At 38.7% G+C, this 25,434-nt stretch overlaps 11 protein-coding genes, 2 long non-coding RNA genes and 1 other non-coding gene across 21 annotated transcripts; 9 read left to right on the top strand and 5 right to left on the bottom strand.

Moving 5' to 3' along the window:
• Positions 1-99: 99 nt before the first annotated feature.
• Positions 100-3,244, bottom strand: GGT1 (gamma-glutamyl transpeptidase 1). 2 transcript variants are annotated; one of them, NM_120124.6, is made up of 7 exons: positions 3,070-3,244; positions 2,236-2,564; positions 1,530-2,045; positions 1,204-1,439; positions 855-1,125; positions 630-767; positions 130-539 (listed from the first exon to the last, which is right to left on the bottom strand). In NM_120124.6, exons 2-7 carry the CDS (start codon positions 2,557-2,559, stop codon positions 306-308), a joined length of 1,719 nt encoding a protein of 572 aa, NP_195674.2. In that variant the 5' UTR covers positions 2,560-2,564; positions 3,070-3,244; the 3' UTR covers positions 130-305. The 2 variants fall into 2 exon arrangements, with proteins under 2 accessions (NP_974717.1, NP_195674.2); NM_202988.4 differs by lacking the exon at positions 3,070-3,244 and having other exon boundaries at positions 100-539; positions 2,236-2,945.
• A 535-nt stretch (positions 3,245-3,779) lies between these two features.
• AT4G39630 (translation initiation factor) lies at positions 3,780-5,576 on the top strand. Of its 2 annotated transcripts, none has more exons than NM_001342546.1 (6): positions 3,780-4,012; positions 4,094-4,387; positions 4,504-4,550; positions 4,858-4,920; positions 5,175-5,310; positions 5,405-5,576. In NM_001342546.1, the coding sequence occupies exons 1-6, from the start codon at positions 3,904-3,906 to the stop codon at positions 5,416-5,418; spliced, it is 663 nt and encodes a 220-aa protein (NP_001327971.1). In that variant the 5' UTR covers positions 3,780-3,903; the 3' UTR covers positions 5,419-5,576. The 2 variants fall into 2 exon arrangements, with proteins under 2 accessions (NP_001327971.1, NP_568063.1); NM_120123.2 differs by having other exon boundaries at positions 4,094-4,426.
• Positions 5,577-5,579: 3 nt separating this feature from the next.
• On the bottom strand, positions 5,580-7,873 carry EMB2453 (Tetratricopeptide repeat (TPR)-like superfamily protein; the record flags this gene model as incomplete). Of its 2 annotated transcripts, NM_001204041.1 has the most annotated exons (4): positions 5,589-5,774; positions 5,924-5,949; positions 6,011-7,162; positions 7,520-7,873. In NM_001204041.1, coding segments are annotated over 4 exons (1,533 nt in total). In that variant the 3' UTR covers positions 5,589-5,773. The 2 variants fall into 2 exon arrangements, with proteins under 2 accessions (NP_195672.1, NP_001190970.1); NM_120122.2 differs by lacking the exon at positions 5,924-5,949 and having other exon boundaries at positions 5,580-5,774.
• A 194-nt stretch (positions 7,874-8,067) lies between these two features.
• Positions 8,068-8,139, bottom strand: AT4G39615. Its single transcript has one exon. It is a non-coding gene; the product is annotated as a tRNA-Trp (tRNA).
• A 211-nt stretch (positions 8,140-8,350) lies between these two features.
• Positions 8,351-9,620, top strand: AT4G39610 (MIZU-KUSSEI-like protein (Protein of unknown function, DUF617)). The gene has a single exon (NM_120121.3). The coding sequence runs from the start codon at positions 8,565-8,567 to the stop codon at positions 9,357-9,359; it is 795 nt and encodes a 264-aa protein (NP_195671.1). The 5' UTR covers positions 8,351-8,564; the 3' UTR covers positions 9,360-9,620.
• A 539-nt stretch (positions 9,621-10,159) lies between these two features.
• Positions 10,160-10,429, bottom strand: AT4G09895. The gene has a single exon (NR_142312.1). It is a non-coding gene; the product is annotated as an other RNA (long non-coding RNA).
• A 401-nt stretch (positions 10,430-10,830) lies between these two features.
• On the top strand, positions 10,831-11,322 carry AT4G09885. The gene has a single exon (NR_142311.1). It is a non-coding gene; the product is annotated as an other RNA (long non-coding RNA).
• Positions 11,323-12,369: 1,047 nt separating this feature from the next.
• Positions 12,370-14,277, top strand: AT4G39600 (Galactose oxidase/kelch repeat superfamily protein). 2 transcript variants are annotated; one of them, NM_001342545.1, is made up of 1 exon: positions 12,370-14,277. In NM_001342545.1, exon 1 carries the CDS (start codon positions 12,595-12,597, stop codon positions 13,729-13,731), a length of 1,137 nt encoding a protein of 378 aa, NP_001328959.1. In that variant the 5' UTR covers positions 12,370-12,594; the 3' UTR covers positions 13,732-14,277. The 2 variants fall into 2 exon arrangements, with proteins under 2 accessions (NP_001328959.1, NP_195670.1); NM_120120.2 differs by having other exon boundaries at positions 12,600-14,146.
• A 130-nt stretch (positions 14,278-14,407) lies between these two features.
• Positions 14,408-15,836, top strand: AT4G39590 (Galactose oxidase/kelch repeat superfamily protein). Its single transcript, NM_120119.3, has one exon. It carries the CDS (start codon positions 14,444-14,446, stop codon positions 15,650-15,652), a length of 1,209 nt encoding a protein of 402 aa, NP_568062.1. The 5' UTR covers positions 14,408-14,443; the 3' UTR covers positions 15,653-15,836.
• Positions 15,837-16,355: 519 nt separating this feature from the next.
• On the top strand, positions 16,356-17,483 carry AT4G39580 (Galactose oxidase/kelch repeat superfamily protein; the record flags this gene model as incomplete). Its single annotated transcript, NM_120118.1, has 1 exon — positions 16,356-17,483. One exon carries the CDS (start codon positions 16,356-16,358, stop codon positions 17,481-17,483), a length of 1,128 nt encoding a protein of 375 aa, NP_195668.1.
• A 135-nt stretch (positions 17,484-17,618) lies between these two features.
• AT4G39570 (Galactose oxidase/kelch repeat superfamily protein) lies at positions 17,619-19,167 on the top strand. The gene has a single exon (NM_120117.4). The coding sequence runs from the start codon at positions 17,726-17,728 to the stop codon at positions 18,911-18,913; it is 1,188 nt and encodes a 395-aa protein (NP_195667.1). The 5' UTR covers positions 17,619-17,725; the 3' UTR covers positions 18,914-19,167.
• A 114-nt stretch (positions 19,168-19,281) lies between these two features.
• On the top strand, positions 19,282-20,908 carry AT4G39560 (Galactose oxidase/kelch repeat superfamily protein). Of its 2 annotated transcripts, NM_202987.3 has the most exons (2): positions 19,282-20,574; positions 20,661-20,908. In NM_202987.3, exon 1 carries the CDS (start codon positions 19,427-19,429, stop codon positions 20,225-20,227), a length of 801 nt encoding a protein of 266 aa, NP_974716.1. In that variant the 5' UTR covers positions 19,282-19,426; the 3' UTR covers positions 20,228-20,574; positions 20,661-20,908. The 2 variants fall into 2 exon arrangements, with proteins under 2 accessions (NP_974716.1, NP_195666.2); NM_120116.4 differs by having other exon boundaries at positions 19,282-20,908.
• A 313-nt stretch (positions 20,909-21,221) lies between these two features.
• Positions 21,222-22,685, top strand: AT4G39550 (Galactose oxidase/kelch repeat superfamily protein). Its single transcript, NM_120115.4, has one exon. It carries the CDS (start codon positions 21,308-21,310, stop codon positions 22,484-22,486), a length of 1,179 nt encoding a protein of 392 aa, NP_195665.1. The 5' UTR covers positions 21,222-21,307; the 3' UTR covers positions 22,487-22,685.
• Positions 22,686-22,749: 64 nt separating this feature from the next.
• SK2 (shikimate kinase 2) lies at positions 22,750-24,942 on the bottom strand. Of its 3 annotated transcripts, none has more exons than NM_001204040.1 (11): positions 24,845-24,942; positions 24,411-24,609; positions 24,250-24,311; positions 24,078-24,128; positions 23,912-24,012; positions 23,746-23,833; positions 23,585-23,670; positions 23,376-23,508; positions 23,221-23,299; positions 23,070-23,134; positions 22,750-22,979 (listed from the first exon to the last, which is right to left on the bottom strand). In NM_001204040.1, the coding sequence occupies exons 2-11, from the start codon at positions 24,604-24,606 to the stop codon at positions 22,914-22,916; spliced, it is 927 nt and encodes a 308-aa protein (NP_001190969.1). In that variant the 5' UTR covers positions 24,607-24,609; positions 24,845-24,942; the 3' UTR covers positions 22,750-22,913. The 3 variants fall into 3 exon arrangements, with proteins under 3 accessions (NP_001190969.1, NP_195664.2, NP_974715.1); NM_202986.2 differs by having other exon boundaries at positions 22,756-22,979; positions 23,912-23,984; positions 24,074-24,128; positions 24,845-24,934; NM_120114.2 differs by lacking the exon at positions 24,845-24,942 and having other exon boundaries at positions 23,912-23,984; positions 24,074-24,128; positions 24,411-24,833.
• Between the last annotated feature and the right edge of the window lie 492 nt (positions 24,943-25,434).

Here is a 25,434-nt window from a genome sequence, read left to right as displayed (position 1 = left end):
GCTAAACTCTATACAAAATACACATCAATATAGAATCTGTATATCCCATTTTATTGATTCTGAAATTCATGCTTAATCATTCTGGTTGCTTATTATCTTCTGAATTCTGATGTGTTATTTTGGTTAGCCATTGCATGTAGGACTAGCTAGGAGGCCTAACCCTGAGTATGATAATAAATTGGTCCAGATTTTGGTTAGCCAATGCAACGAGTTTTGATAGTGAAATAAAAATATATTCATCACAAAGTTCGGTTCAATAATCAAAGAAACAATAAAAACATAAAATAAATCTCGATCTAAAATTCTCAATATCCTGAAGGGAACCCTCCTTTTCGAGGATCACTAACTGCCACAAGCTCACTTCTTCCACCGGAGTTCTCACCGGATTCTTGAACTATGAACTGAGCAATCGTCCCTCCGGCAATAGGAGATAGGACATGACCTTTCTTCTCCAACACAACTCTTGTTGCTTTAGGAATCTCGAAATGATCATTGAATACTGTTGTCCAGTTCTCGTACGAAGCTCTGTTTGGTATCAGCTGAAAATGACATTACCAATCGCAAATTTTAGTTACGAAACAAAAAGGTAAGCTTTTTTATTGTGTACAAGTAATAATAACGTAACAAACCTGATGGTAGATTCTTGGAGCTAAGACGGAAGAAAGAGGATCCATCTTGAGGAAAAAATGATTCAAGTAAACTTCCGTTGTCCCGGCAATAATGTTGGCTCCTCCGCTCGCACCCACAGCGGCTTTCACTTTACCGTCCTAAGTAAACAAAAGAGGAGATAACTATCTTTTATATCCCTAATTAAGAGTTTCGTGTATCACAAGTAATAGGGTTTTTCCCCTTACCTTGAGTACAATGGTGGGTGACATAGAGGACAAAGGTCGTTTTCCAGGACGGATGAAGTTAGCTGGTGCTGGTGGTGGAACATCTAAGTTACCGTTAGATTTCATAGGGATTGAGAAATCGTCCATTTCGTTGTTCAGAACTATTCCTGTGCTCGGAGATAGCATCAATGCCCCAAAGTAACCATTTATTGTACTAGTCATAGACACAGCGTTCCTCTCGCGGTCTATGATCGATAAATGACTTGTCCCGTGGTCGTCGATCTGATTCCACCTATGAATTGGAGATAGAAAGATCTATAAATCATGAATTTAAGAAGAAATCTACGTGTTAACAAATATTAGAACTTACATGCCCCCGTAATATTTTGGATCAAAAGTTTTTTGGTCGTTTATCTTGCTCTTCAAGTCTTTTGCAAACTTTGGCGACAACATATCCGAAACAACCTTGGTAACATCAGTGAAATCTGGATCCCCGAGGTTCATTCTAACTGCGAATGCATGTTTCAGAGCCTCGATTAGTCGATGAACACCGAGAGGGCCTGAAACACCTGATGGAATCCCATATTGAGAAAGAATGTTCAAAACCTGCAACACAAGAAATTAAACTCCGTATAAATATTTTGAAACTTAGGTTTGATCAAATGTGAAACTCTGTCACGAAAAAACCGAACTTACAAGCATCATTGCAGCGCCACCAGATGAAGGAGGAGGCATACCAAGGACTCTATATCCAAGAATGTCTGCAGACAACGGTTCTTTAATCTTAACTCTATAACTTTGCAGATCTTTCAAAGTTATTATTCCTCCAGATTTTTTGATATCTCTCGCTAGGTTAACCCCAACTGTGCCATTGTAAAATGCTTTTGGACCGTACTCTCCAATTAGCTTCAAGGTTAAAGCCAATTTTGGGTTATGGCAAATCGTCCCTGGTTTCTTGAGCTCTCCATTTGAAACAAATAGGTCAGAGAGACCTTTGTCTGCTAAGATATCGCTTCTAGTCGCGTTCATCTGCATATAAAGATACTTGGAAATCTTGAATCCCTCTGCAAGTTTCTCTGCAGGAGTCACTAACCGCTTCCACGGTAGCTTCCCATGTTGTTTCCAAGCCGTGAATAGACCTGCAACTTCCCCGGGAACGCCTACTGATAAGGCTCCTTTCTTCTTTAGGTCAACATTACCTCCATACATATTCTGCATCAAGTGAAACAACCAATAAATAATGCCTTTGATTCAAAAACGTATAAGGAAAACGTTATTTAAGCTCATGAGAAAAAACCAAGACTGTGTACTATTCACAAAGACTTTTAACGAAAACGCTTATTACAAAACGCATATTTGATCAGAGGATAAAGAAAGACATTATTACTAAAACGCGTTTTACCTCAGTGGCTCTTAGAGGAGCGGTTTCTCTAGAATCATAAGCAATTTCTTTCCCACCAGCTATCTTAACCACTGTAAACGCTCCACCGCCTATACCGCTAGACGCGGGACTTACAACGCCCAAACACAGAGCAGCAGCCACAGACGCATCAATCGCGTTTCCTCCTTCACGAAGAACACGCATCCCGATAACAGAACACCGTCCATCATCTGTCGCAACCGCACCGCGAGACTTAACAATACTTTGCTGTCTTTTCTGAGCCGCAGCGTTTTGCAGAAACGCGATTATAAAAAGAACGATCGTCACTGTTCGAACCAGCGACATTGCTACTATTGATAGAGAAACAAACAAAGAGATTAATCACAGAGGATAAACACAAAAAGAAAATGATGTTCAACGTTTAAACAGAAACAGATTCATATAAACAATAAATTTTGAAGAATCCTCGAACTTTCCCGAAAACAAAATTGAAAATAGAGATTAGTCAACTATTGAAAATGTTAAAACCAGTCTTACGCGTATACGCTAAAACTCAAAGCCAACAAAGACTTTATGTTACTGTCTTTGACCACACAGTACATGAACAAAAGCTCAAAATAATAATGAGACTTTATCATTCTTTTGTTTTGACCCAAAAGCCACCCAAGAAAAAAAATCAAAGTTCTTCTAAATATGATGAGTGGGAAATTCATAAACTTGGAATAACTTAGATGAAAATCAATAATTTATCCAAGAAAATCTCCAATATTATTCATGAAGCTTGTTACTAAAAATACCAAACAGTCGAATTTTTAGGTGGGATATTTCTGAATTTAGAGAAACAAAATAACTTACATTTATAGGGACGTATCGTTCTTGACGACAACAAAGCGATTGTTCAGACTCTCTGCCCAAAAGTTTCAAATGAGTTTCTATGGAAGGTAGAGATGAGATATAAAACTATGATGTATACGTTGAGGCCAAGTCATTTAATTATATGTCCATATAAGAGTTTCAAAAGTCTTTAATTATACGTTGAAGCACTTATTCAACGGATAAAAGTTGGCCCACACACGTGGCTAAATTGGCTATAGATGTAGATTGATACCTCGCCATTAATATTAGAAAAATGGGGAATATTCTCCCATAATTAGTTCAGTAATAAGATCTCGATTCATGTAACTAAAAGAAGTTTTTTTATTACATTTGAAGCAAACTCGTGAAGAGCATCTAAAGTAAGTACAATGTTGGTGTCAAGAAAACTTTAGTGGTCGTCTTAATCATGCTTGTCAGCCTTGTGGACACCGTGAAAGAAAGAACATTCTTTTTCTTTTTCCGATCTTTTGTCACCACAACTTTTAAATACATCGAATTTATTAGAAACATAACTATTTTTAAAAAAATATCACAATTCGGGCTTTATTTAGAAATGTTATTTGGTGATCATAATATTATTGAGCCCATGGGCCGTATTCAACTTTATGGATATTTTCGTAATTTCGTTTCTTTAATTTCGTTTAAGCGTAACTCCCGCCCATTTATTTATTTAATATTATTTTCAAAACCCCTTTTGATTTTGGGGGTTTTTCATCTTCCTCACTGTTTCTAGGGTTTTGAATTTCAGATTGTGATTTGAAATTGCAATCAATTCCTCGAATTGAGCATCTAATTCTTCGAAAGAAATCGATAATGCCGAAGCGAAAAGCAAAGGAGTGTGTCAAACTCACTGAAGAAGATAGGAACGACGAGAAACGAATTCGAATCGAAGAGAAGAAAGAAGACTTCGTCGACGAAGAAGGTATCAATTATTCCAATACCCAACTCAGAAATTTAGGATTATCATGATCTGATTTTTGGTGTATTGGGTAACATTGTGTAGTCGAAAGACAAATTGCTGCGATTAGAGCAATCCGTGATGTTGAGATTGAACAAATGTTAACTGCATTGCGGTTGCTTCGTTCGTATTTTACTGAGGAACAGCTACACACTCCTGTGTTAGACTTCTTTAAAGAGAATCTTCCGGATTTATCGATATCGAGAAACGAAGAAACTGGGGAGATTGAGTTAAAGTGGAGAGACGAAAATGGTGATTCGTTTGCTGGAAATGAGAATGGCGTTGACATGAATTATTCTATTTTGAAACGCTTGTCGATGCGTTTTACCGATTTATACAGTAGGTCATCTCTTGGTGGCTATGATTTACCTGACAACGGTATGTAAAGCTCACTTAGGTTCTTTTGTTAGGAATTTGACTTTGAATTTTACTTTTATTTTTGTCTTTGGTGGCAGTGAAAGCTAACCTGTTAGGAACTGATAACCCACAGCTCGATAATCTTGTAAGTTTATATCTTGTCTTCCTGCCATTTTCTTTCTGGTGGTTCCCTTAATCCTATTAGAACAGACTTGAATGATTAGATACAACTGTTGTAGAACATTTAGTGAATTTGTCATCTGCTTTTATCAATTTTGCAGGCTTTCACCAAACTGAGTAGTGCCTTTACTTGTTTCTTTTAGTGATGTTTAGGTTTTATCAATTTTAATTTTGTCAACCTTGTATTTTTCTTCGGCCTTCCAAAAGTATGCAAAACTACTTCAGGACAGTAAGTAGAAAACGCTAATTTGCTATTTTCCAATGGTTATTAGGTCTTTCAGGGGACATCTGAGAACCAAATGCTTCCAGGCCATGATGCTTTTCAGACTCCTGGGGTATGTATTTATGATTATATTCCCTATTTCTGTCTTGATGCAAATTATCTCGTACCTACTCTAGAATTCTTTGTTTGATTCTTTAGCATGTTTTCTCCTTCGAGATTTTGTTTGTACATTGATCTAGAGAGAAGAAATTGAGTTTATGGTTTCGACATTTATCAATTACATTCTCTGTTGCAGAATGAGCATTTCAATGATAGATTTTGGGCATACAAGGAGAGACTCTACAATGAAACTTTTATATTTTGCAGGTTAATGGGCAAAGACTTTCTTTTGGAATGACTCCAAAGACTCTGAGGCTACCAAAAGCTGGAGAGATGATGCTCTCTGTGCATGGCTCTCCTTTGGGGGTCTACAAAGAAGACCACAACATGGGAGCAATAAATGGTATGTTTCTAGATCACTGTCTTTCTTTGTTCTTGCTTCCTCCTATGAGATACAAACAGAAATTTGTTCTTATGTGAATGAATTGATTTTGCAGAGGAAAACAGTTGAAAAGCTTCAACGATTCAGACACTTTCAAATTGTAATGGTTAAACCTTGTGTTCCAAAAACCAGATATGTTTGTTATGTGTGTTCTTCTTCAGCATGCTAGGGTAATTCCAACAACAATGATGTTTTGTTTATATATATATGATACTTTTCAGTTACAATTTACCAATCGATTACAAGACTCTAGTGAATAGTTCTTTCTTCTCTTTGATCATCATATTATTTTGATCTGAAGCAAATAGTGGCTGCTTTTCTTGACTAGGCTTTCTTGATTCATCCCTGGAACCTTTATCATGTCCACTCAAGTTCTCCAAATAGTTCTTTCTGCAATCTTGAACAGCTCTGAAAACATGCTTATTCTGAAATCGTATGACAAAAATGTCAATTAGTCTCAAGCATAATAAAAATCAACCAAACTGAACCTCTAGCTATGGCGGTAGATTCATCATCTCTATAAGAACATATAATCTTAGTTCGAGATGGGTATCAAATAAAGAAGAATACTAACCATGACTCAGGGAAAGGACTGGATAACTCATTGGGAGTGCAGTGCGCTCAGATTAACATCCAGCAAAGAGTTTGTTCAGTTTGTTACATCTTTATCTTGGAATTCAGTCAATTGGTTTCCACCACGTCCTTTAGGGCTGTCTCGTGACCTGCTGGAACGAGTTGATTTCCTGTTTTCAGAACCAGAACCAGGTAGTCTTGACCCGAAAACTTCAAGGGCTTCCAAGAAGAACCTCTTATTAGGTACAATTCCATCTTTCTCCATTTTCTTCATCAGTATCTGGACCTGCTCCTTCATATCTGCCTTGGTATATGCCTTATATAGAAACTTATACGTCGATGCATCTGGATGAACCCGAAAAGCACTTGCGTTATGGAAAAGCTTATCTGCTTCAATGTATAGACCATTACGACAGTAAACTTCAAGCATGGCATTAAGTGTTGACGCCTTCAACACCCTATCAGATTCACCAACCTCCTCAAATATTTCCCTAGCTCTGGAAACAGAGCCACAGTAACCGTACATCATGATCATGCACTCATATGTGATAAAACTTGGTATGTAGTTCATATCATTCATCTTTTTGAAAACCCATTCCGCCTTATCTATCATACGAGCTTTCCCGTAATTTATAATCATTGAATTGAATGTAGGCAGAGTTGGCTTCTCCTTGGACCGCATTAAACTCTTGAAAGTCTGCTCCATCTTCTCAAACTCTTGCTTCTTACCATACGAGTCAATAAGCACATTAAAGGTGATGATGTCTGGCTTACACTCGTTACTCCTCATACGAGTAAGCACAGCTTCCATCTCCTTAATCATCCCGTTTTTCCCATACGCATCCATAACACCGTTGAAGGTGTAGACGTCTGGAGAAACTGGACTCATATCCAAGTCCTTAAACAAAGCATTGACTTGGTCCACTTTACCAGATTGAGCAAAAGCCCTCAACAGGATATTATAAGTCACAACATTGGGTTGACACCGCTCAATCCCTTTCATTTTGTCCAAGTATCCACGAACTTTCTCTAAAGCTTTTGCCTTGTCTCGTGTATGAAGATGAGCCGTTATGAGAGCGTTGTAAACAGAAGCATCAGGACGACACCCACTGTTTTTCATCTCGGAAAACAACCACATTGCCATACGGGTCTGACCCTTTTTCCCCATTACAGATATCAATTTCGAGTAGACTCCATTATCTGGGATATACCACCGCTGTTTCTGCATCCACCTGAACACCTATAGAAGGAAGAATCACAGCAAGTTAAGAATGAAAGCACCAACACACCTCCACACAGAACCTTTCATGCTAAAGTGTTGTTTCTGAACACAAAACACAGCTTATGAATCTACCATTTAGCTAAACTGATAAAAATCCAATCTTTCAAAGACCCAGAAGCTGGAATTCAAAACTACACAAATTCAAGCAAGGAAGAAGTAAAACCTCAAAGCATGGTTTCATGATACAGTCTTGCCATTGGAACATAAATAACCACAAACACAATCTATGAATCCATCAATGAGCTAAAAGGATCATAAAAACAATCCAAAATCTTCTAACAATACACAGAAGCTGAAACTCCAAATTAGGACTACCTCGAGACATTGTAGCCATTTATCGCTTTTACCAAGCTCTTCAAAGAGTAAGAAACAATGGTCACATCTTACGACCTTCACGTACTTATCAAGCGTCTTCACCAATGGCTCTCTGTCACTAATCCTCGACATAAGACTCCGAACCAGCACTCTATTTTCTCTCTCCGCACTCTCTCTCTCAGCAAGTTTCCTCCTTGACGAAATCGCACCGCAAGTTATCCTCGTCCTCGTCGACCTCCTCGCATCGCCGAGATTTACTGAGAAGCGAAGCCATTTGTGATCGGTTTCTTTGGGAATCGAAGAGATGAAATCGGAGAATCTCAGTGACGAAGGTGATGTCAACAAGTAGTCCATTGACGAAAAGTTTTTTTCTTTTCCTAATCCTTTAATGGCGGATAAGGTTTTTACAGTTGCAACCAAAAAAGTTTTGAGGGTACATTCAGTGAAGCAGCAAACAAGTTGGGCCGTTTTGTAAATACAGCAAAACAATTGGGCCGTTTCTATAAATACAGGAATAAAAAAGTTAAGGATCTAATTTTCGGGGTATTTGAACCCGACGTGAATCGAACACGCAACCTTCTGATCTGGAGTCAGACGCGCTACCATTGCGCCACGGATCCTGTTGTACTGTTGGCTTCATTATATATACTTAACCGGATAAAAGTTTCATAACAAGTGATTATGCAAACAATAGCAACCACTACACATTTATAAAATATGACCAAGCTTAGAAAAACTAACATAAAAATGCGATTTGTTGCTTGCAAATATAGCTTCGGTTTTAACCACCATTGAAATCCCTAATTAACTTCTCTTAAAAAAGAAATTAACAAAAACGAAATTTAGAAAAGAAAAACAAAAAAATCAAATTCAAGGATAAGGATTGGTACTAGGAGAAAATTATCAATTCAATAAGGAGGAGGAATAGAGAGCTAAAGAAAAAGAAAAAAGACTACATTTCTACAAGGACGTTGGTTCTTTTAGTCGTCGTCGGTCGTCGAAGAAAGATCTTCTCCTTCTTTCTTCGCCGTACGATCGTCGTCTAATGGGAGAATCATCAAATCCAATGGCTACAAGTTCTTCTTCCTCCTCCTCCTCAATTCCTCCTTCGTCTCCAACACCCTCTCCGACGTCCACAACCACTCCGCCACGTCAACATCCTCTCCTCCAGCCACCATCTTCAAAAAAGAAGAAAAACAGAACAAACGTTTTCAGAGTCTTACGCACCGTGTTTCGATCTTTCCCAATCTTTACAACACCATCCGTAGCATGCAAAATCCCGGTTATACATCCCGGTTTAGGCTTACCGGATCCACATCACAACACGTCAAGAATCACCGGAACGTTATTCGGATACCGTAAAGGCCGAGTAAGTCTTTCCATTCAAGAAAACCCTAAATGTTTACCTTCTTTAGTCGTGGAGCTCGCCATGCAAACCACAACGCTTCAAAAAGAGCTAAGCACGGGAATGGTGAGAATAGCTCTCGAGACTGAGAAACAGCCTCGAGCTGATAATAACAATTCTAAAACCGAGAAGAAGACAGATATTTTGGAAGAACCGTTATGGACAATGTATTGTAAAGGAGAGAAAACGGGTTACGGTGTGAAACGAGAAGCGACCGAAGAAGATCTTAACGTGATGGAGTTGTTACGTCCGGTGTCTATGGGCGCCGGAGTTTTGCCGGGAAACTCGGAGTCGGAAGGACCCGACGGCGAAATGGCGTATATGAGAGCTTATTTTGAGAGAGTTATTGGGTCTAAAGATTCAGAGACTTTTTATATGTTGAGTCCTGAAGGGAATAATGGACCCGAACTTAGCTTTTTCTTTGTGAGAGTTTGACTTATTTTGTTATGGTTCAAATTAATGTAACGTGTATGTAAATGACCGGAAACGGCGGTGGTCGTCGACGTTATATACTATTGTTTAGGATAATTGTAAGAATTTTTTGTTGTTCTTTCGTTGTTAATCTCTCGATCTTTATAAAAAGATTGAATTGTAAGTGTGTGTATATACACACTTCTTCGTCCTGAAAGGAAATGTATGTGATGACATTGGATAGGAGGAGGTTTAATTGACAAAACTTATAGACATATATCTTTTAGTTTAAAAAATGGAATGAATTTGAATCTACGGAACTCTTCTAAATTGTCCGAGTTAGTAATAATAATCATTGGTAAACTGTCGCTAGATCTTGGTGCCTGGATCTGATGCATTTCCTTGACCTGCACGTCTTGAATTACTTCCACCAACATCAATCTTGATTTCTTTGATCACAATTTTATCCCAAACCCTTTCTTCCTTTTCTTCACATACAATTAGTAAACATTGAAAACCATCAATATTTTTGAATATTTAAAATTACCATGTTGAGAGTCATACGGATGCTTTCTAATGATCGTCCGTGCAGAAAAGATGTGAATTCATGAATGAGAAAAAAATAAAATTCATTTTCACAGTTAACATGCATGCACCCTTTTTGAAATGAAATTTTCATGAATATATACAATGAATATATTAATAAAATAAATAACTTTAATTTGGTTTGAGAAATGAATAAAGTTTATCAATAACTAGAAACTTACTTGTTCTATGTTTGATGATCCAACGAACAATAGAACAATCAAAGCAATTAACCAAACCAGGCGGTGATACATTTTGATTTTAATTAAATAATGAGTTTTACAATGCATAAATCGTTCATAAGCCAAATATTTTGGTCTATGTCAATTTGTATTTGTCTTAGAAAATGATTTTTGATTTCTTTTGGAGAGAAGGTGTATTTATAGTCATACAATAAGGTTTCTCTAACGAAGAAAAAGTCGTCCCCAACTCTTTTAATTTGCATGCGTTATCTATTCTTTTTGAAGAATAGTCCATGTTCTCGTCTGGTAAGACTCTTAGAGACGGTCAAACGAAGAAGATGCGTTTTAAGGCTATCTTCGAGAGAAAAATCTTAACGAGAGAGTCACCTGTTGTTTCTAACGTTTGAAAGACAAGATCTTATTTAAATCAATCTTTTATTAATCTCAATATTGTTTTAATTCTAGCAAAAGATCTTATTGATGGATTTTCATTTATTAAGTTGTTACGATGATTTCAGTTTCAGTTTATTTATTTGCCATCAAAATAATGAGATTGATGTGTTTACTATAATTATAATGCGGTTCGATTTGGGTTAAGCGATACTGGTTTTGATCAAATCCAAACATAAACGTACACGACAAGACTCAAACACATTGTAGATGAATTATACATACTTCAACTGTTGGTTTTCTGAGCCGAATCCGGTACATGTATTATGTATCTATTAGATTCCATAGATCTATATCTTTTGGTTGGCCTGACACAAAAAAAAAACATATTCTCTTGATTTTTTTTATTTGTTGACAGGCCCGTGTGAAGATGATATATATACGTGAGAAGACAAAATAAACATTAGTTTGCGAATAAGAGGTTTTTTATTCCGCATCTGAGCTATGTAACATCATAAAAGAGTAAGCTTTAAATATGATCATCAATAGGGTTTGGGGTTTGTCGGTGGGTCAGGTGCCCGCCTTGAAATGCTGCCTGGTGTTTCAATTTTGCTCCCTCTTATCACCTTTTCTTCCCATTGTCCCTCTTCTGTTTTTTTTTTCAGCATCCAAACAACAATGTAATAATGATCAATTAGGTTATTCAAATTTATTTTGCTGAGAAATATATTCGCGTCAATTTGATCTCTATGATAGATGTATTATCCCACCAAAGTATGGCCATGTAAGAAACATAACTATATAATTTCTCAGATTGTAATCTTACTTGTGTTGGGTGTTTCATATGCCATTCGGGCTAATGCTGTGTTTGATGATCCAGAAAACAAGAGAAAAATCAAAGTAATTAACCAAAACACTGCTTTATACATTTTAAGGTTTTTCTTTCAGTTTTAAAATTGTGAGTTTCAGAATGTAAACTCTGTGTATATATAGAGAAGAGAGAACATTTGCACACACATAAAACAAATAAGAGGAGAGAAAACTAGACTTATCCAAAAAAATTTTTGTGGTAAATCTAAATTTATTATTTCTCCTTTTAGACAATAAAATATAAATATCCATAATTGTTTATCTACTATAATTATGATTGGTACTGATAATATTTTGACACACATAGAAAACTATTGATTTTGATATATTGCTTTAAAGTATGTTTTTCATTATTATTTTTATTTTTTGTTATTTGATTTTACTTTTCCAAATAAAAGAAACCTGATGGTATTAACTTTGTAGAGTTTCTTTTTTTGGTGGGATCTATTCCATTCTATTTACAATTTTACTTTTTAAAAACAAAAATAATAGGATAACTGTTTTAAACTTTTAATTACTTCGGGACGTTAATAAAAGTTTTTTTTTTTTAAATTTCTTCGGATGTTTCATCATAATATCATATAAACCGTTTACCTCTTTTTTTTTTTGGAGATCAATGTGAAAGAGCTTTTGTCTAAACCATCTTCGGAACAGCATTGCTCATTACTTCAAATAGTCCCATTTTAAAACGTATCATCTCATGTCATGTGGCTATATGATCAATGAATCACATTAATTACAAGTAAGTGTTTTGGCCTATCTTAGTGATTTCTGCTCTAGATGTTCGTCACTTTTACTGGTTTACTACTGTTCTTGGTATGCAGGGCAGGCATGTTCCGGGAATCTGAACACAATCAGTTTGGTATTTTAGTTTTTTGTTGTGTGTGTGAAAGAAATAGGAGAAAGATGGGTTTGAAAATTGATTAAAAGGCGATGCAAAAGACTATTTTTCAAATTACGTAATTCAAGAAGCAATTATGATATCTAGTTTCACATGAATTGACATAGTTTTGTTTTGAAGCTCCTTATCCGAATTGATCAAATAATTCAGGTTTTGGCCTATATATCATCTTGTTGATTTCCAGCTCTAGATGTTTGGGGCTCTGAAAAAAAATGAAATTACTACATCTAGGCCCACTAGGCCCAATTATTGGTTGGTTTAGTCTCACGCGCCACCACGTTTCCGTTATTAAATCCCTAATATTCCGTTGAGCTGGTAGCAAATTTAGCCAATGTCGTCGTCCACAGCTTCCGCTACCACCGGCATGAAAGGGAAAAAGCCGTCGATAGAAATAGCGACCTCGAATCCTTCACTTCCAGAAGATTTGGTAGTGAGCTGCTTAGCTCGTGTGTCGAGATTGTATTACCCGACTCTCTCCTTAGTCTCCAAGAGCTTCCGCTCCTTGATTGCTTCACCAGATCTCTACAAGACTCGATCTCTGTTAGGTCGCACCGAGAGTTGTCTCTATCTGTGCTTACGATACTCTCCTGAAGATAACCCTCGCTGGTTCACTCTCTGCCGAAAACCTAATCGAAGAACCCTAAGCAAGGAGAAGAATGAGTCAAGTGGCAATCTTCTGGTTCCGATCCCAATCATCAACTCTCCTCCTCTGGAATGGTCTAGCATCGTCGCTGTTGGTTCACATCTCTACGCCATTAACGGACCTATCGAAGATGCTCCATGCTCTAACGTCTCCTTCCTTGACTGTCGATCTCACACTTGGCTCGAAGCTCCAAGCATGCGAGTGGCTCACACCAATAGCCAACTTGATGGGAAGATGTATTTAGCAGGAAGCTCCGAGAATGTAGATTCTTTGAACTGTATTCAAGTGTTCAGCACAAAGACACAAACTTGGAAGCCTGTGCCGTTCCAAAAGCGGATATTCGGAGTCGGAGATCTGGAAGGAAAGATTTATACGATCTGTAGGACAGAGTGTGGACAGGGTGTGACTATAAAGCCAAAGGATTTAACATGTGACGTGGTAGGATTTTGTGGGGAGAAGGATTGGTCTTCTGTTTGTATGATAGGGAACATAGTCTATTTTTATAGACCCAATGGGGAGTTTCTATGGATATACTCTGGAAAAGGGGAATCGGCTAGGAGAAATCTAAAGGGTTTAGAAGGGTTACCTAAGTTTGATGATTATGCTAGTGTTAAATTGGTGGATTATGGTGGTAAGTTGATGGTTTTGTGGGACACTTATGTCCCTGAAAGTGAGTCTAAGGAGAAGATGATTTGGTGCGCAGAGATTTCGCTTCAAAAAAAGTGCAACAATGAAGAGATTTGGGGGACGGTCGAGTGGTTCGACGCTGTGCTTACAGTCCCTGAGGATTGTAAATTCGTGCGTGCTATTGCTGCTACTGTTTGATTTATGACTCATGAGGCAGGTTTGAATGTTATGACTCAGGTTAAAATCGCTTTCTTTTTCAAGTACGTCACACTTGAAGGAATGTCTTGTGTTGTTTGGCGGGATGCAAAATCTGCACTCATTTACTCTGTAGATGATTAAGCTTGTTTTGTGACTGTCTCTTTTGAGAAAAAAAAAAAAAAACATTTTCTCAAACTCTTTCTGCCATAGCTTAGTGATGGACACTCTTGAGATAAGCGGGTATTGTAGTTTTTGTTCTGATGGTATTTCTGATTCATTTGTATAATGTGTTAGCTTATTTTGGGACAGTGACTGACTGACTGTGAAGATGTATTTGAACACTCTTTTGTATGGGTTGCATAGAAGGAAGACTACGGTTCTCTTTAGGTTCATGACTCATGAGAATTAACTTTTGCAAGATACAAAGTTAGTGCTTGTTTGTCCAGTGTACATTCACATTTATGTAACTAAAATGACCTAGTTGCAAGAAAAAACAGAGGTTTGTATTATAAGGCAAGGCTTATGTTCATGTCCTGTAAACTAAAGGCCCATAATTCACATGGTATCTTTTGGCCCATGGGCTAACATATTATTGGTTTTCCTCGCGCAAGATAACGTGTCCGAGATTTCTGGAATCTGAAAAACCCTAAAAGGAAGTTTGTTCCTTGATAAGTTGTTTTCTTTTCGCTAGCGAATTTGCTTCAGAAAATTTATGTTCCCAATGTCTTCCACATCCAGATCTTCCGCCGCCAATAATCGCAAAGATCCACCGCGTAAGAAAAACAAGGAGACGCCATCTCCGGTGACGAGAGAACCAACCTCGATCGATTCACTTCCTAATGACTTGTTATTGAACTGCTTTGCCCGTGTCTCTAGAATGTATTATCCCGCTCTGTCTCGTGTCTCCAAGAGATTTCGATCCATCGTTACTTCACCAGAGATTTACAACACTCGATCTCTCTTAAACCGTACCGAGAAGTGTCTCTATCTATGCTTACGCTTCCCTTTCGACAATAACACACACTGGTTCACTCTCTACCAAAACCCTAATCGAACCGTAAGCGACAAGGTTTTTCTCCAAATTCCATCTCCCCAGTATCCTCTTACGCTATCGTCGAATCTCGTCGCCGTTGGTTCTAATATCTACAGAATCGGTGGAACCGTTGGTGATGATTCCTGCCCTCTCGGCTTCGATAGGGAACCTTCTTCGAAAGTCTCTATCCTGGATTGTCGGTCTCACACGTGGCGTGATGGTCCGAGGATGCGATTGAACAGGAGATCCTCCACAACAAGCGTAGTTGATGGGAAGATATATGTAACAGGAGGCACTGAAGACACGGATAATCCCTCACACTGGATCGAAGTGTTTGATCCAAAAACACAAAGTTGGGGAACTGTGACGAACCCTCACATCGTCAAGGTTTGGGAGGAGGTATGCTATAGACGTGCAGTCAAAAGCATAGGACATGACGGAAAATTATACCTGTCTGGGGATAAGTATGTGGTTTACGACCCAGATGAAGGTAAATGGAACTCAGTAGAAGAGCATTGGCTTATAGGTTATGCAATAGGCTCGAGTAATTGCGTGGTCGACAACATCTTGTTCTACTGGGATCAAGGAGTGTTCAAATGGTATGACAGTAAGGTAAGTTCATGGAAGCAATTGAAAGGCCTTGAAGGGTTACCTGATGATTTTAGCCAGCGTGAGTATTGTAAGTTGGTGGATCTTGGTGGGAAGATGGCGGTGTTGTGGGATAAATGGGAGTATTCTGGGGTCTGCATGATTTTCTGTGCTGAGATTTCACTTGAAAAGCGCGATGGAGATGAGATTTGGGGGAAGGTTGAGTGGTTTGATACTGTACTTGAAGTTGGAGCGTCTTGTAGCTTGAAAAGTGCGGATGCTCTTTCAGCTTCTGTTTGATGAAATGATGACTATTCGTAAGAACAAGCTTGAAGAATGATGAAATTAGAAACACTACTTGAATAATGTGGGTAGCTTCATTTTGTTTTGAATTTTTACGTTTCCTTTTCCATTAGTATGCAACTATGTTGAATGATCGGTTCATGTTTTTAGCCGAATGCAATTACATTATTTGTTTTCTTCTAAACATATGCACTGACGCACTTGTAGATGATTTAGCTTAATTGTGATTGCAAATTAGTAGGCAACAAAGTCATCTTCTAAACCAAGTTTTCTCTGCACCGGTCTAACATCTTTGTGTTTACTTTAATAATTTGTGGACAACAAAGTCTTTTATTATTCGTTCCAAACAAAGGAGCACACGTTAACCACTTTAGATAAATAATTTTCTAATTTATTGTTGTGCATCTTGACCGAGTCAAACTTTAGAGTCTTGAATCTCTCTCTAGTTTATCGAGTCTTCTCTGACTGCTCCAACATTTTCTTCTTATATGATTTTCATTTGTGGAAAAAAAGTCACAATTCCAAAAAGATCATAAAATAATGTATTGTAAATTTGTAATAAAGAAGGCATGGTGAAGAATCGGATGATCTATCTAACTTTTTTTTTTTTCTTATCTATTAAACTCCGTGTTGATTTGTTCTACCATTAGAAGAAAAGAAATCTTCAATAATTTTTTCTCCAACTAAACCTCTGGCGGCCATGAACGAAGAGGAGGCACCATCTGAGCAGAAGAAGACGTTATCATTGGTACCCTCACCGACCACGAATCTGTTTCTTCCTGATGACATACTTTTGAGCTCTCTAAGCCGCATTTCAAGATTGTATTACCCAACTTTCTCTCTTGTCTCCAAGAGTTTCCGCTCTCTAATTGCTTCACCAGAGCTTTATCAGACTCGCTCCATCCTCGGCCGCACCGAGAGTTGTCTTTATGTGTCCTTACGGTTACTTAACGACTCTAACCTCCGATGGTACACTCTCTGTCGAGTTCCGGATCGAAAACTAACAAATTTCTCAGGTGGTCATTTATTGGTTCCGATCTTATCTCGCTATGCTCCTCCTGCTCATTGGTCGAGTGTGGTCGCTGTTGATTATAATATCTACGCTATTGGAGGGCCTATCAATGATGCACCATCCTCTAGCGTCTCGGTCTTGGATTGTCAGTGTGAGAAATGGCGTGAAGCTCCGTCCATGCGGGTGGCACGAAACTACCCCACTGCGACCGTTCTTGATGGGAAGATATATGTAGCAGGAGGCTGTGAAGATTGCACTTCATTGGATTGTATAGAAGTGTTTGATCCTAAGACTCAAACTTGGGACTCTGTGGCAAGTCCTGGCACCGAGAGATGCGAGAGACTTGTATACAAGAGCGTAGGGATCGAAGGAAAGTATCACTTGTTTGGCGGTGCGGGTCATGTGGCTTACGACCCGAAAGAAGGTAGATGGGACTCAGTTGGAATGGATATGGAGATGGGTCGGACATGGGTTTCATATTGTGTGATAAACAATATATTGTTCTATTATAATGATAGAGAGTTTAAATGGTATGACTATAAAGGAAGATTTTGGAGAAAGTTGATGGGGTTGGAACGGCTAATCAAGTTTCTATGCTATAGCCGTGTTAACTTGGCGGCTTACGGTGAGAAGATGGCGGTTTTATGGGATACTTTTGTGCCTTCTAGCTCTAAGAACAAGATGATTTGGTGTGCGGAGATTACGATTGAAAGGCACGACATATACGAGATTTGCGGTAAGACTGAATGGTTTGATGTTGTGCTTAGAGTTCCCAAATCATATGAATTGGTACATGTTCTTGCTGCTACTGTTTGATTCATGATGATTTGGAGAGTTTGTGTAGTATTGGGCTATTTAATTTGATGGATGATTGTTTATTGTTTCTATATTGAGGCCCATTAAAAAATGATTTATATATTAAGCCCACAATTGAATTATCACACACTCGCAATCTGAACGAGTAAAGCAAACGCGTTCGAGAACTCTCATAGCAGTGAAGTGAAGTCAAATCCCTAGATTGACTTGCTCAACGGCGATTTCATCTCGATAATTAGCCAATGTCTTCACCGGAGAGGAAGAGGAAGAGGGTGACGTCGACGAAGAATCCATCGGTTAAGAAGAAGAAGAAGATTTCACCGGTGCCGACGCCGATACCGTCACTTCCTGATGATTTGCTTGTAAGTATCTTCGCACGAGTCTCCAGATTGTATTATCCGATTCTCTCTCTTGTCTCCAAGAGCTTTAGATCTCTCCTCCGTTCACCGGAGCTTTACGAGACACGGTCACTATTAGGCCGAACCGAGAGTTGTCTGTATTTGTGTTTACAGGAGGGAAATCCTGATCCGAACCCTCTCTGGTTCACTCTCTGCATGAAACCTGACAGAACCCTAAAAAATGGCAAGAAGAAGAAGAAGAAGAAGATGTCAAGTGGTAATCTTTTGATCCCAATTCCAGTTCCTAATCCCCCTCTTGAGCACTGGTCAGGTCACGCGTCTGTTGGTTCCGATATCTACTTCTTTGGCGGATACATGGAGGAGAATGTGCGTTCCTCTAGAGTCGTGATCCTAGACTGCCGGTCTCACACGTTGCGTGAGGCTCCAAGCCTGCAGATGGAAAGGTCGGACCCTGCTGCTAGTGTTATTGATGGAAAGATTTATGTAGCTGGAGGTGTCGACGGTGATGATGCAGATTCCTTGTACCCGATAGAAGTGTTCGACATAAAGACCCAAATTTGGGATCATAGGCCCATCCCTTACTGGGAGAAAGACTGGGGCGCTCTATCAAGAAGCGCGTATGTTGATGGAAAGTTCTACTTGACGATTGGGATGAAGGTTATGGCTTATGATCTAGAGGAAAGTAGATGGGACTTTGCTGGATATCAGATGGGTCAGAGTTGGTTTTGGTCTTGTAATTGTGTTATAGAGAATGTTTTGTACTGTTATGGTGATGCTTTCCGATGGTTTGACACTAAGCTGAGATTGTGGAAAGTTATGAAGGTGAAAGGACTACCTAAGTTGTCCCGTAATGTCGATGTTAAGATAGCAGATTATGGTGGAAAGATGGCGATTTTTTGGGACAATCCTTCCCCTTCTGCTTCCGATACGAACAAAATAATTCGGTGCGCGGTGATTGCCCTTGAAAGGCCCAACAGTGAAGAGATTTGGGGGACGGTCGAGTGGCATGAGGCAGTGCTTACAGTTCCTGTGTCATATGAGTTTGAACATGCTCTAGCTGTTACCGTTTGATGAATGACAGACTTGAATGTGGTGAATCTTTAATGGTTTGTGGGTATTTGATCATTTTGTTGTATGATTGTGTCTTGTCTTTTTAGCTCTTATGACTTATGCTATTGACATTGTTTCACTTGTAAACCTTTGATGGTTAGCTTTCTTTCTGCTGCTACAGTCAGACCTATGAAACACTGTTTTGGTTGAAAAGAAAGTTTAATACTTTCATTGTGCAAGTATGTCTCATGTCATTGTACGTTATGGAATCATCCAATGATGCAGTAGCAGTACTGTTAGAGTTGAAATTAAACTTTTCAAATGTATTTATAGAAACGAAATCCAGTGTAATGAATTGTGCATTCTTCTTCAAATTAACAAATTTAATGCTTTGAGGCCCATTAAGAATTTATTAATGTGAAGGATAAACGCAGAAGCAACAAAGTCCATTACGCTCGATAAGGCTTAGCAGTCAAAATCCCTAAAATCCTCTTTGACTTTGGTTCTCTGCAGTCGATAATTTTATTTTCGCCAATGTCATCGCCGGTGAAGAAGATGAAGAAGAAGACGACGACGTCGCCGATACTCTCACCGACGCCGCATTCGACCCAGATTTTATCACTTCCTGTTGATTTGCTAATAAGTATCCTCGCCCGCGTCTCGAGATTGGACTACCCAATTCTCTCTCTCGTCTCCAAGAGCTTTCGATCTCTCATTGCTTCACCGGAGCTTTACGAGACTCGGTCACTCTTAGGCCGCACAGAGAGCTGTCTCTATCTGTGCTTAGGGATCCCTTCTGACTTTAACCCTCGCTGGTTCACTCTCTGCCGAAAACCTAAGCCAAGTGGGCATGTTATGGCGGCAATCTCAATCCCCAATTCTCGTCCTGTACATTGCTCTGGTCTCGTTGCTGTTGGTTCTGATATATACAACATTGGCGGATCCATCATCAATGAACACTCCTCTAGTGTCTCGATATTGGACTGCCGGTATCACACGTGGCGTGATGCTCCAAACATGCTGGTGGAGCGGAATTCACATGCAGCCAATGTTATTGATGGGAAGATATATGTTGCAGGAGGCAGCAGAGACTCCAATTCCTCCAATTGGATGGAAGTTTTCGATATAAAAACCCAAACTTGGGAGCCTGTGCTAAACCCTATCGCAGATGGATGTGACAGACGTATACGCAAGAGCGCAGTGATTGAAGAAGCTATCTGCTTGTTTGGGTATAAGGGTGTGGGTGTTGCTTACAACCCAAGAATAGATAAATGGGAAGCGATAGGAGAAGTGAATTATTTGGATTTAGGATGGGTATGGCTTCTTGTTGCGTGATAGATAATGTGCTGTATTGTTACAGTAATATAGACGGAATCAAATTGTATGACTCTAAGATAGGATGCTGGATGAAGCTCAAGGGTTTGGAAGGATTGCCTGAGTTTGCTAGTTATTCTTATGTTAGATTAGCGGATTATGGTGGGAAGATGGCGGTTTTGTGGGACAAGTTACCTACTACTGGCAATAATAACATGGTGATTTGGTGTGCGGTAATCACACTTGAAAAGCGCCACAATGAAAACATTTGGGGGAGGGTTGAGTGGTTTGATGCTGTGCTTACAGTCCCTGAGCCTTATGAATTCGTGTGTGCTCGTTCCGCTAATGTTTGATGAATTGTTGACTCGGTAGTGAATCTTGCAAATGTTTAAGCTTTGCTTGTTTTGTGATGCGAGACTATAACCAAATGTTTCACACTGTTTTTGTTGAACAGGTTGGGGTGTTCACATTCGTAGCAAGGACGGTAAAAAGATGTGTACTCTGGAAGAGAGTTTGGTCGTGTAGTTACGAGAAATTTTTTGTTTTATTTCGCTTCGTTTGCAAAGGCTTTGCTTTGCTTGCTTGCTTATTACAATCTTATAAACCAAATGATTATGGCTTTTATGTGTGTTTTCATTTAATATTATCACACCAAAAGAAGATAAACGCTTATTACAGTATTTTGTGAAAAAAATAAAAAAAATTATCACATGCTTTTTTTCACACGCTTATCACATGCTTTTTTTCTTTCACAAAACTTTATTCTGTTATATACATACATGTTAAGAGTTAAGAATGAGACATTCTATCCATGGTCGCATCGTATCAAGTTGCATTAGTGCCTCAGTCTTGAAAGAAAGCATGTGATGAAATCAAATAATGATATGAGGCCCATTGAGATATATAATGGCTTTTGAGACCAACTTATAAATTGGGCCTAGAAGTGTTAATTAGCCCTTATAAGATTTGTGGAAATTCTCACGCGAAATTTTAGCGGTTAAAGCACACGCGCTTCGGTAGTGAAGTGAAGTCAAAACCCCTAACTTTTGTCCTCTGCTGTCGGAAAAGAATACAGAGGTTGATCGACGCCTATACTCGCCAATGTCGTCCCCGGAAAAGAAGAGGAAGACGACGAAGAAGCCATCGCCGACGCCGCAATCGACAACCCCAAATCCTTCACTTCCAGATGATTTAGTAGTGAGCTGCTTAGCACGCGTCTCGAGATTGTATTACCCAACTCTCTCCTTAGTCTCCAAGAGCTTCCGCTCCTTGATTGCTTCACCAGATCTCTACAAGACCCGATCTCTGTTAGGTCGCACTGAGAGTTGTCTCTATGTGTGTTTACAGGAGAAAGATTCTGACCCTAACCCTCGTTGGTTCACTCTCTGTCTGAAACCTAATCGAACTCTAACCAATGATATCACTGAGAAGAAGAAGAAGAAGAAGAAGAAGAAGAAGATGTCAAGTGGGTATGTTCTGGCTGCAATCCCAGTTCTCCATTCTCGTCCTGCGTACTGGTCGGGTCTCGTTGCCGTTGGTTCTAATATCTACAACATTGGAGGACCCATCGACAAAGCACACTCGTCTATCGTCTCGGTCCTGGACTGTCAGTCTCACACATGGCACGAGGGTCCAGGCATGAGAGTAGAGCGGAGATATCCGGCGGCTAATGTTGTTGAAGGAAAGATATATGTAACAGGAGGCTGCAAAGACTGCAGCAATTCCTCCAACTGGATGGAGGTTTTCGATCCTAGAACCCAAACTTGGGAGTCTGTCTCGAGCCCTGGCGCAGAGATTGGAGGTTGTAGCATACATAAAAGCGCAGTGGTGGAAGGAGAAATCTTGATTGCAAACTCTCATGGTTTGATTTACAAACCCAAGGAAGGTAGGTGGGAAAGGATGAAATGGGACATGGATATAGGTTGGGTATGGTATTCTTATTGCGTTGTTGAGAACGTGCTTTACTATTACTATAAGGGAGTCTTCAAATGGTATGACACTATGGCAAGACTCTGGAGGGATCTCAAGGGTGTGAAAGGACTCCCCAGGTTTGCCAGATGTGGTGGAAAAATGGCGGATTATGGTGGAAAGATGGCGGTTTTCTGGGACAAGATTGTGACTTCCGATGATGGATGTAAGAACAAGATGATTTTGTGTGCTGTGATTGCGCTTGAAAGGCGCAACAGCGAAGAGATTTGGGGGAAGGTCGAGTGGCATGACGCAGTTCTTACAGTTCCCTTGTCATATGAAGTCGTGTATGCTCTTTCCCCTACCGTTTGATGAGACAAGACGTGAATGTGGTGAATCTTTGTTTCTTGCGTGTATCGTATCATTTTGTTGGATGCTTGTGTCTCTTGTTTTTAGCTGAATGCTGAAAACCTTTGATGCTTTGCTTATCTTGTGCTGCTAAAAGACCTATGGGAAGAACAAGTAAATCTAAGACATTCACATTTTATTGAGGAGTGTTTGGTCGTCTAGTGTACACATAATTTGGCTTTGTCTTTCTTAATGACTCACTGATGAAGTTGCAAAAAATTGGGTTTCTTCTTACCGTCTTTTTATAAAAATGCAAATGGCTCCTTTTCATTTTTTGGGTCAATTTGAAAAGAAGACAATGTGCTCAAACAGAGTATTATTCATTTATATACAACATTCAAAACTAGGCACAAATTCATGAGATGTTGCGGGGAAACATAACTTTCTGGAACTAGAGTCCATCTGGTCTAGCCATACCATCTTCTTTCTCTAAATAGCTCTGAACTTGCTCAAAGGCCTGATGATGAATTACGCAGTTGAGCTTTCATAAAACATATGAACTCCAATGTACACACCTGAATAGGAACAGAGAGATTCTAAGACTTACCTCAATGGCGATTTCAGCTGGTGTAAGATCTGAGACACTTCTATAACCGAGCTTCAAAGTAATATCTGAACAAATCGAGTAAACTAGTCAGTAATCAAAATGGCTGAGATTGTGTCAAGCTATATAACATGAAAGGTGGAAAGGATCATACTCTCCAAGGAAACTCTTGCGCTGGCTTTAGTGTATGCTTCACCACGTGCATCCCAAATCGTTGAAAGACGGTTTAAAGCCTATTTGAAGTTACAAATGAGCAAAACCACAGGGAAAGATAAATTCTTTTTTATAGCTTAACAGTGGTAGCATTACCGCTGTGTATGTGTCCCCTGACTCATCATCATGTAGCAATGGTCTTGAACCAGTTCCTACAGCAGCTATTCTATGCGCTAAGGCTTCTAGAGGTACATCAAGCCAAATACTAATACCTTTATGCATGTACTTCCTGAATACAAAATTGGACACATTATTACCAAATGATCGAGATTATATCATTGATCATTGATGAGAAGGAAACGCACCAATTGATGGGTCTTATAACTGCCCCTCCCCCGGTTGAAACAACAACTTGGTGGTACATCAAAGAGAGTTTCTTTAACGCTTCAGTCTAGGAATAAAGCATGTGGTGAAATTAGCAGCTAGACTACAATAAGACTTAGGGGAAGAAGTGCATAAAACCAACCTCTTTTTCTCTGAAGACACTCTCACCGAAATGCTCAAATATCTCAGCTACAGAAGTTCCCTTCATAGCCTGCTCGATCAAAGTGTCACTGGCACATTTACAAAACAATGTTTAAGATCAGCTAAAGTTGAACCAACATCCAGTTGAAAATGGGCAGACAATATACCAATCAAAGAATGTATAACCAAGCGATCTTGCCATAATCTTCCCTACAGTCGTTTTCCCGGAACCCATCATACCTAACGCATTCACGAGGAAACTGTTCAACTACCAAAATGCAAGAGAAGCTAAACAATACTGAAACAAAGGATGAGACATAGAAACTGACCAACAAGATACATCGATCGTCCATTTAAATACGGTTTAACCTCTTCAGCTTTTTTCTGCAGAAGCTAATGTAATCCACTGTCAACATAAGATTTAGGTAGAGAAAATATACAGGAAGACAAAACAACATCTTAACCGACTGTCTTGATGTAATAGTAGATGAGTATTTAGACTGGCCTTCAAAATCTGTTGTTCTTCATCAAATGGAGAATGAAGAAGACTTCCAGTTTCCAACAATGCTACAGAATAAAGAAAAAAGATGGAAGAAAGAAATCTCTTTGTCATCAAAATAGACACAATCTAAATCATATCGAAAGATTCATGCTTTTCGTAAGAACCTGAGGAGTTCTTATCAGAAACTGATCTAAGTCGATGATCCCTTCTTTTGTCAAGAGTTAAAGCAACAACTCTAAACCTTTTATCTTCCTTAATTCGCTGTGTATTATACCTCAGAGAACCACGAGGCTTCCCTTCAAAATTTCTCAAATCATTCCATGATGAGTACTGAAACCTCTGAACAGTAGCTGCTTCCATATTCTGCAAATGCACAGTACATGAATTCAGCAAAATCTATTACTCATCTTCAACGCCAAATATCATCAATGGAACCATTTCCTTTCTGAGAATTAAACTAATTGCAGATGACACTTTTGAAGAAACTTCGTGAGTAATAATAGTAAAAGAAAGAGTTTTAAGGAATAAACAAATCCAAATTCTGCATAAACAATCAATGCAAAGACAAATGAAATCGGAGAATGTATAAAGGTTTCACCTTTTTTCCCCGACGGCGGAGCTTGAGAGGCAGAGACTCTTTCTCTCTCTCTCTTAACTTACGCTTTTCTTATTGGCCAAAATTAGTTTTAGAATTATAATCTGAATAAAACGAATTTATAACGTAGGGGTTGGTGAAAATTTCCAAAACTATCTGTTAATTACTAAATTTATGCCAAGTCAATAATTAAGTATTTAATTGAAGATAATAAGACAATTAAAAGTCCAAATAAAATGTTAGTGGAAAAAGTGTAACGTGTTTTAAAATTAAGAAATCTTCCTTATGATATGTGACAACTGTTCATATTGTGAGTATCTCAAATGATCTTGATTCGTATTCTTTCCAATGTTTACAGATTTGAATGGATAGAATTTCTCTGTAAACTAAGGATGAAATTTCTAAAATCTGTCTTCTTATTAAACTTAATCATAAAATCTAGATATATATAAAACATAATTACTCCCTCTGTCCCATAAAGAGAAATTTTCTAGGAAAAATATTTGTCTTACAAAAATAGAAGTTTTATATTTCCAATGCAAATTTTAAAACTGTTTTCCCGTTTTATCCTTACTAAATAATTAGATAAATAT

This window comes from Arabidopsis thaliana, chromosome 4 (genome assembly GCF_000001735.4).
Source record: "Arabidopsis thaliana chromosome 4, partial sequence".
In the NCBI taxonomy this organism is placed as follows: domain Eukaryota; kingdom Viridiplantae; phylum Streptophyta; class Magnoliopsida; order Brassicales; family Brassicaceae; genus Arabidopsis; species Arabidopsis thaliana.
The sequence above is the reverse complement of the archived record's forward strand: the minus strand, read 5'-3'. Positions and strand labels throughout refer to the sequence as shown.

Coding starts and splice junctions, on each gene's coding strand:
- AT4G39590 (NM_120119.3), top strand. CDS start 14,444: ATGTTCCCAATGTCTTCCACATCCAGATCTTCCGCCGCCAATAATCGC.
- SK2 (NM_001204040.1), bottom strand. CDS start 24,606: ATGGAAGCAGCTACTGTTCAGAGGTTTCAGTACTCATCATGGAATGAT. Junction 24,013..24,077: donor ATGGACGATCGATGTATCTT/GTTGGTCAGTTT, acceptor GCATTTTGGTAG/TTGAACAGTTTCCTCGTGAA. Junction 23,300..23,375: donor CAGGGGACACATACACAGCG/GTAATGCTACCA, acceptor AACTTCAAATAG/GCTTTAAACCGTCTTTCAAC.
- AT4G39610 (NM_120121.3), top strand. CDS start 8,565: ATGGGAGAATCATCAAATCCAATGGCTACAAGTTCTTCTTCCTCCTCC.
- AT4G39550 (NM_120115.4), top strand. CDS start 21,308: ATGTCGTCCCCGGAAAAGAAGAGGAAGACGACGAAGAAGCCATCGCCG.
- AT4G39560 (NM_202987.3), top strand. CDS start 19,427: ATGTCATCGCCGGTGAAGAAGATGAAGAAGAAGACGACGACGTCGCCG.
- AT4G39630 (NM_120123.2), top strand. CDS start 3,904: ATGCCGAAGCGAAAAGCAAAGGAGTGTGTCAAACTCACTGAAGAAGAT. Junction 4,013..4,093: donor AGACTTCGTCGACGAAGAAG/GTATCAATTATT, acceptor AACATTGTGTAG/TCGAAAGACAAATTGCTGCG. Junction 4,427..4,503: donor CTATGATTTACCTGACAACG/GTATGTAAAGCT, acceptor CTTTGGTGGCAG/TGAAAGCTAACCTGTTAGGA.
- AT4G39600 (NM_001342545.1), top strand. CDS start 12,595: ATGTCGTCGTCCACAGCTTCCGCTACCACCGGCATGAAAGGGAAAAAG.
- AT4G39570 (NM_120117.4), top strand. CDS start 17,726: ATGTCTTCACCGGAGAGGAAGAGGAAGAGGGTGACGTCGACGAAGAAT.
- GGT1 (NM_120124.6), bottom strand. CDS start 2,559: ATGTCGCTGGTTCGAACAGTGACGATCGTTCTTTTTATAATCGCGTTT. Junction 1,126..1,203: donor CCAAAATATTACGGGGGCAT/GTAAGTTCTAAT, acceptor TCCAATTCATAG/GTGGAATCAGATCGACGACC. Junction 540..629: donor CTCCAAGAATCTACCATCAG/GTTTGTTACGTT, acceptor TGTCATTTTCAG/CTGATACCAAACAGAGCTTC.